This window comes from Oncorhynchus mykiss, chromosome 7 (genome assembly GCF_057628025.1).
Source record: "Oncorhynchus mykiss isolate SJ-2025 chromosome 7, ASM5762802v1, whole genome shotgun sequence".
Classification (NCBI taxonomy): Eukaryota; Metazoa; Chordata; class Actinopteri; order Salmoniformes; family Salmonidae; genus Oncorhynchus; species Oncorhynchus mykiss.
This window is the reverse complement of record NC_143028.1, coordinates 12,001,229-12,009,598: the sequence shown is the minus strand read 5'-3', so window position 1 is coordinate 12,009,598 and position 8,370 is coordinate 12,001,229. Positions and strand designations below refer to the sequence as shown.

General features: G+C 40.7%; 1 protein-coding gene across 1 annotated transcript; it reads right to left on the bottom strand.

The window, feature by feature from the left end:
• Positions 1-3,563: 3,563 nt before the first annotated feature.
• LOC110527403 (helix-loop-helix protein 2-like) lies at positions 3,564-6,531 on the bottom strand. Its single transcript, XM_021608648.3, has 2 exons — positions 5,920-6,531; positions 3,564-5,168 (listed from the first exon to the last, which is right to left on the bottom strand). The coding sequence occupies exon 2, from the start codon at positions 5,138-5,140 to the stop codon at positions 4,757-4,759; it is 384 nt and encodes a 127-aa protein (XP_021464323.1). The 5' UTR covers positions 5,141-5,168; positions 5,920-6,531; the 3' UTR covers positions 3,564-4,756.
• Between the last annotated feature and the right edge of the window lie 1,839 nt (positions 6,532-8,370).

Below are 8,370 nucleotides of genomic sequence, written 5' to 3'. Positions count from 1 at the left end.
AAAGATGCAATAAATGTGAACAATAAATCAGAACATGACCCAATCAAATAAGAGGATGAGAGGCATGATGGGAAGGGACCAAGCAAGCTGTTTTATTTCTGTGTCTCAAATCAAATCAAATTGTATTGGTCACATACACATGGTTAGCAGATGTTAATTTGAGTGTAGTGAAATGCTTGTGCTTCTAGTTCCGTCCGTGCAGTAATTTCTAACAAGTAATCTAACGATTTCACAACAACTACCTTATACACACAAGTGTAAAGGAATGAATAAGAATATGTACATATAAATATATGGATGAGTGATGGCCAAATGGCATAGGCAAGATGCAGTATATGGTATAGAGTACAGTATTTACATATGAGATGAGTAATGTAGGGTATGTAAACATTATATAAAGTGGCATTGTTTAAAGTGACCAGTGATACATTTATTACATCCCATTTTTTATTATTAAAGTGGCTAGAGATTTCAGTCAGTATGTTAGTGATGGCTGTTTAACAGTCTGATGGCCTTGAGATAGAAGCTGTTTTTCAGTCTCTTCGTCCCAGCTTTGATGCACCAGTACTGACCTCGCCTTCTGGATGATAGTGGGGTGAACAGGCAGTGGCTCGGTTGGTTGTTGTCCTTGATGATCTTTTTGGCCTTCCTGTGACATCAGGTGGTGTAGGTGTCCTGGAGGGCAGGTAATTTGCCCCTCGTGATAAGTTGTGCAGACCTCACTACCCTCTGGAGAGCTTTACAGTTGTGGGCGGAGCAGTTGCCGTACCAGGCGGTGATACAGCCCGACAGGATGCTCTCGATTGTGCATCTGTAAAAGTTTGTAAGTGTTTTTGGTGACAAGCCGAATTTCTTCAGCCTCCTGAGGTGGAAGAGGCGCTGTTGCGCCTTCTTCACCACGCTGTCTGTGTAGGTGGACCATTTCAGTTTGTCCATGATGTGTATGCCGAGGAACTTAAAACTTCCCACCTTCTCCACTACTGTCCTGTCTATGTGGATAGGGGGGGTGCTCCCTCTGCTGTTTCCTGAAGTCCACGATCATCTCCTTTGTTTTGTTGATGTTGAGTGTGAGGTTATTTTCCTGAAACCACACTCCGAGGGCCCTCACCTCCTCCCTGTAGGCCATCTCGTCGTTGTTGGTAATCAAGCCTACCACTGTAGTGTCATCTGCAAACTTGACGATTGAGTTGAGGAGAGAGGACGTTAGGAGGTATGGAATTGAGATCTTCCCTTTGACATGTCCCTTGGTTCCATAGATGCCCTGAGAGAGAGAGAGAAATCATAGGGTTGATGGGTCATCAGTACACGTGACACACCTGCTCTAAACCAATTTGAAGATGCCTCCAACCATTCATGAATGAGCCTATGCTGGTGATAGATGAGTCTGCCATGGTGGCGTCTGAGCCATTTTGGCCTTCTTATGTGCTCATTTCATGTGTTGTGTATATCTTGTCTGTCTAGGGATGTTTTCACTTGTTTTGTACACTAGGGAAATTCTCACATTGTGGTTATGGTCACATGGTACAAAGGTAACCAGGAAGTGTTAACACAAGTGAGAGGAGAAAGGATAAGGTTCTTACCATCTCACAGGAAAATGCTTATGGAATACACCTCATATGTATTGGAACTCTGTAAAAGATGCAGTAAATGTGAACAATAAATCAGAACATGATCCAATCAAAGATCTAGGCCTGGAAATCCATTTCTATGTGGATGCATCATGAACTGTTTTCAGCCTGTGCAAGTAGCATTTTCTATAAGGAATCGCCTCTAGGCCTACAATAGCTCTCTAAAACCCAAGGGGAGTATACCAATGAGTTCTCATTTGAATGTATGGGCCACAGCTGGATAAATGAACAACAATCCCGACGCTCTGTTTTAACGTTATTAAGAAACAGTAATAATCCTCGCTTGCAATACATAACTTTCACATCAGGGATAAATAATATTTCAAATACGCAGTTTAGAAAGTTGCATAGCCCCCAGCCAAGGTAGGAAACTTCCTCCCCATTTATGCTCCATTGCAGACATTTGAAGCAGACAATTGGAGGGGAGGAAGTGTGGTCTACGTTGGCCTGATCGGATGCAACTTTCCTAAACTGCATACCGTAAGTGTATATTTTGTATTTGAAAATGATTTCTCGCTTATATAAAAGTGCTGTTCTAAATGTTTCCTGAAACTGTACAGCGTGCCAGCGGTATTCGCGTTTAGACAGAGCATTTGAGAAGCGTCTGGGCGTCTGGATATGTTCCTTACAAGGCTGAAGAGGACGTCCAGTGGTTGAATGTAATGTAATAGAATTGGAGTAATGAATAAGGGATAGGCCAACATTTAATTTCTCTACTTTAGTTTATTGTGAATGAATAACCTTCTGAAGGCAGAAAACATCTCTAATCTTAAAGGTGTTCATATTGCAAGTAAATCATATAGCATCAAAATTATGTAAGATGCCCACTGACTTGCACAAAGTTCTCCATTCGTTTTCCCCTCGTCACGGTTAATAATATTGGCCAAAGAGATCCCCCCCGCTTACCTCAACGAATTCTTCTCGTGCAAATCGCCTAAGGTTTGTTGACATACATATTTAATGTTCATATCACATATATTTATTTATTTACTTTGGTATATTCATTTAATCGTTTGTTTATTAAATATTATTCTATTTAAAAAACACCATGTGCAAATGTTGCGCCTGATCTAACCTTGGCCTACATTATTAGACCACAATCCTTAGCAGAATTGATGGCAATACATCAGAAATAAATACAAAGATTTGGATCTTTGCTCATATTTGGCAATATTACATGGATGTGCTTGCCCGCTCATAAATTTCCATCTCTCCTCCATCCCCTCTCCCTCTCTGTTTCCCACGGGAGGTGCCAGACGGCCAGTAATTTGGTTGTCTTGGCTCGTCTGGAGTAACACCTGCCCCCTCTCTGGGGAGAGCGCCTTTCAGCCAGGAGCTAGCGAGGAGCAGCACAGAATACATGCACAGGAGAGAAAAAAATCACATATAGGCTATATACTCTCTTTGCTTGCTTGACCAGTCCCTAAATCTTGTGTGTGTGTGTGTGTGTGTGTGTGTGTGTGTGTGTGTGTGTGTGTGTGTGTGTGTGTGTGTGTGTGTGTGTGTGTGTGTGTGTGTGTGTGTGTGTGTGTGTGTGTGTGTGTGTCTAAACAGTTTCAAAGCAGCGGGACATAGGCTATAGTGTGACACCGACGTCATTTAATAATACTGTATATCATTCGAATTTCGGGGGGAAATTAAAGATATAGAGGCCTGTCAATCAAGACCATTTCGGAAGTGTAAAAGGCTAGGCTACCATCGTGCTTTTCCTCCAGGACGACAGCTGCTGTTTAAATATTGAAATCATTTTTACCAAGGCCATTGCACTGTTCATTTCATTCATATTACTCCAATCATTATGCAAGGGATTTTACCCCCTGAGCGACTGGCAGACTAATTTCAACATTGTGTGACTATTTTTGGAAAGGAGATTCCCAGGTAATTATTCCCAGTTTTAGTCTCAATAAAATTACAATTAAAACAGAAAAGCCTCAATAGCATGTATTTCTTTCCTTTTTTTAATCAAAAAACACCACCGGAAAATATTAAAAATGCGTTCCTTAAAAACCAGCTGTCACAATAACTCTACTACAAAATATCTGCATAAAGCAACAAGTACACAACCCTGAAGAGACAAAAAATCTTTGGATAGAAGATATGTTTTTCTTCGCTATAAAATTACTTATTGTGTTTTTTGAGATACAAAGCAGAGACAGATATATACATAAATACCTCTAGCTTTTAAGGAAATAAAAACATTTAATAGAAATCAGACTATTTTGAAATGATTTTTTGGTCACAGCAAAAGAGGTTTGCCTCTGAATTGTAAAGTGATATCAACACAAACGATGTCATTCATTTAGAATTTTGCTTTTTATATCCGGTTCGTCGAATTAAACTTGTGTGGATGTTTTTCTTTAGTAGGCTTCAGTCTATTGTTAAGTTATGATTAACTTCCTTCCCCTTCACACTTAAGGGAACTAAACGAAGTTTTGACGTTTATGAGTTTACTTAACCCAACATGATTAAGTGCTTATCGTTGCCTGATAGACAATAGACATGACATGAATAAAAGTATATTACACTTAACGTACTAATTCAATAAAAAACAACGTATTATACAAAAACAGAAAGTGCCATTTTGAAGAGCAACAACATCATTTTCGAATTTCAACATCACAGCCTAAAATATACATGTATACAATGATACAAACAATGGACATTTACATAAAAGACGTTAGTCTATTATAAACATAAATAAATAAGATAACCTTAATATTAACACATTTAAATAAATAATTCCATAAACTTAAATAACAATGATAAAGGTCACAATTGTACGCGTCATAAGTGGCACTAATGCATTTGAACTTGTTCTCCTTTATGGAAACATCAACTATGCTATGTCTATAAAGCAGCTATATCATTCCGTTTACATCCGTTCTTTCGTTCATCTGGGTTACCCAGCCTCACCAAACGCAATATCAAACAGGCATTTTCTTCAAAATCATGGATAAGTAGGCTGTAGGCTGCAGACTCCTTCTCTCCCCCCCTTTTTTTTGTACTTTCTGGCAACTTTCATGTATCCCCGATTTCATAAGTGACATGATGTCACCCATATTTCTTTCTGGTCCCTCCATTCTCCTTGTCCAATTCTCCCATTTGAAAATGTATCTCACTCATTTCAACTAGACATCCAGAACGTGATTGAGATAGGAGATATAGCATATTGCAAGTCTAAGGATCTCGATCTTGGAGAGTTTCTTGTCAGGGGGAAGGGTTGGCAGCAACTTTCTCAGTTCAGCGAAGGCCACATTGAACGCTTCCACGCGGATCCTCTCGCGCGTGGCGTGGGCCGAGCGGTACTTGGCCGTTGCACGTCTCCTCCGTCTCTTCTCCTCCCTGCTGAGGGTCGGTTGGGCCAGCGACCTCGTCTTCCCCTCCCCCTCCATCGTTTCGTCGGACAGGCACCCGACCTTGAGGTCATTGAGCACCGACTCTGCGTCGGATTGTCCCCATCCGAGGTCGGAATCAGCTTGGTCTGGACTCAGCATCATTTTCAGTCTTTTCATATGTTTTTCAGTTCGTATCCAAAAAGAGCTGGAGAGAGAGATATTTTTGATTCATTTAGTATAATGCTGTGAACACAATAATACTTTTTCGTTACCATTGGGAGTAGTTTTTGCATGGCTGTGTTGCTATGACCTGTCACAGGGGGTAGATGATAGGCAGACCATAATCATAAAATAGATCATTTGAGATCAAGTTGCGAATATTTAGAAATGTGATAGTCTTAATGGAAATTGCAAAAGCAACAGACAGTGATGGAAATATTGTAAACTGTAATAGGTTTTTGTACTTCTATTTTTTCCAATGCATAATTTATTCTCCAATGATTTTTGTTATAGAGCATTAAATATTAAATATAGGCCATTTTCTTTTCACTTATGTGTCAGTTCTTATGATTTCTTTTGCAGCAAACATGGCATTTTTCAGAATATTAAAGCAAATTAGGATAAATATTGAGAGAAACCATGCTATTCAAATGAACATATTCCATATTCCAAGTCGTCCATCTGTCACAGGGAGATGAACACATCTGCTTGGCTTCGAGCAGTATGACTTGACAGGATGGAACAACAACGAAATAAGGCACAAATTGTTGACATCTGCTGGACATTGGATTCGACCACACAAAATGTTGTTGTATCAACAATGCAGTGGATAAATACGAGTTGTGTACTTTGTTGTAAATGTGTAATACAGACCTAATAAAGAAACGGTCAATACCTCATATACATTTTTTTTATTTGTAATTTTTCATAGGCCTACTCGTTAATTGGACACTTACCTTGACAAACAGTTGAGAGACACAACTGTCTGATGATTCCTGATAGCTGTTGGAGTAAACTCCAACTCCAAATTAACTCTGTGCTTCCCTTAGTTTTTTCTCACAAACCATTTTATTTAGTCCAATTCATGACAGGAATTATAGGCTACTGTTGACAGCCTTAAGAAATGATTTGCTGTTTACTTTTGGAGATTTTGAACAGTCGAATCTAACAAAATGCTGTTTTATCTCAGAACCATCTAATTTCAAGTTGTGGTATATCAATTCGTTGGGAGATGATAGTATAGTTGATAGTATAGTTAACGACTATGTGATAAATATTTCTGAAGATAAAAATATTGTGCCTTGTGAACACCCAGCTGGGAAACAATAGATTGTTGTGTCGATAAGATCTCGCTGAAAGTGCAGATATTTGTCCGTTCTTCTGGATGGAGATGGCCGTGATAAGAAAGGCCCTCGTGCACCGTATGCCAGTAGTCAGTGCATTGAAAAGCCGAAAGATAATCCCGTCCTTTCCACTTCTGTGTGTTCCGAACGTTATCGGGTCCAGCAGGCGGCTTCTATGAGAGATAAGATCCAAACCATCCCAACTAATAAAGGCTTACTTGAGAAACGGAGGGATGGAATATATTTGAGGAATGGTATTGTCTAACACCGCCCACTCCCTCTCACCTCCCTCTCTCTACTCACGCCCCTCAGCCCTCCAGTAGTCCCTCTGGGGATAGTGGGCAAAGAGGAACCAGAGATGAGTACGATAATGGATAATAAGGACTTTAAACATTTAGAATTTTTTTCTCCAGATTAATTCCAATTCTGATCTGTACAATAAAAATCTGAATATTTTTAATTAAATGTTAAGCAAATCAACGGTAAATAACAATTTTATTGAAACAACCAGTAAGGTTGGTTCATATTGTAAAAGGTGATTTATTAGGCCAGTCATGTCACTTCGAGATTGGAACAAATTATTAGGCTATTAGGCCTTAAATAATTATAATACATTGAGATTGAAACAGGTTATGAAAACGTGACGTTCAGAGCAAGAGGTTCTACATTTAGAAGGCTAACATTAATTCATCAAATCAAATAAATACACTGCATTTTGCTGATTTGTTTCCATTTGGTCCATATTCCCAACTCGGTTCTTATTTCGACAACTCAAGTCCGATTTCTCACCACAAGTCCGATTTTCTCTCCTCTATTCCAGTCATAGACATAGAATCCAGATTGTAACATCGCCCCTCTGGTGTCGGCAGATGGAACGGTCTACAGTTTCCCTTCAACATCAGACGGAGGCATATAGACATACTAGATCTACAGCTTATCCTGCTCTTTTTCTTTTCTTTTTTGGTTTTGGTTAAATGTATTTTGACATGATTATTATAGAAAAGAAAGCTATGGTCGAACACAGTTGTCAAACAATCAATGGTATAAAAGCTTGACTGCCTGTCAGGAAAAAACCCGATGACAACCTGCAAAATCAACACAAGTGAAGTCCCACTATAGAAGGGATCAATACACTGTCACAGTGAAGACGACCTCACATCATCTCTTGTGTCAATAGGATCAGAAGGATGGAGGGGCTGATACAACAGATAACAGTTATCAGTGAGTGGACATCATACAGGATGAAGGGGCTGATACAATAGATAACAGTTATCAGTGAGTGGACATCATACAGGATGAAGGGGCTGATACAATAGATAACAGTTATCAGTGAGTGGACATCATACAGGATGAAGGGGCTGATACAATAGATAACAGTTATCAGTGAGTGGACATCATACAGGATGAAGGGGCTGATACAACAGTTAACAGTTATCAGTGAGTGGACATCATACAGGATGAATGGGCTGATACAACAGATAACAGTTATCAGTGAGTGGACATCGTACAGAACAGTCATGCCTAGAGATGCAGGGCCAGGCAGGGTCCCAATTATTGGTTTAAGGGGGCCTGTGGGCATTACCAGGCAGTGCCAGTCTGACCAGACTCTCTCTGTGTTGCTGGTTGGAGATGACAGATCCTGTCTCACACTCCTCCTCATCTTCTCTTTTCTTCTCTTATCCTCCTCCCCTCTCCTACTCTCCCCCTCTCCTACTCTCCTCCCCTCTCCTCCTCTCCTCTCCTCTCCTCTCCTCCTCTCCTCTCCTCTGCTCCTCTCCTCTGCTCATCTCCTCCTCTCCTCTCCTCTCCTCTCCTCTCCTCTCCTCTCCTCTCCTCTCCTCTCCTCTCCTCTCCTCCTATCCTCTCCTCTCCTACTCTCCTCCTGTCTCCTCCTCTCCTCTCCTCCCCTCTCCTCCTCTCCTCTCCTCTGCTCCTCTCATCTCCTCCTCTCTCCCCCCTCTCCTCCTCTCCTCTCCTCTGCTCCTCTCATGTCCTCCTCTCCTCTCCTCCTCTCATCTCCTCCTCTCCTCTCCTACTCTACTCCCCTCTCCTCCTCTCCTACCC

What these genes read in the sequence shown, in the direction of transcription:
- LOC110527403 (XM_021608648.3), bottom strand. Translation starts at nt 5,140, where the DNA reads ATGAAAAGACTGAAAATGATGCTGAGTCCAGACCAAGCTGATTCCGAC.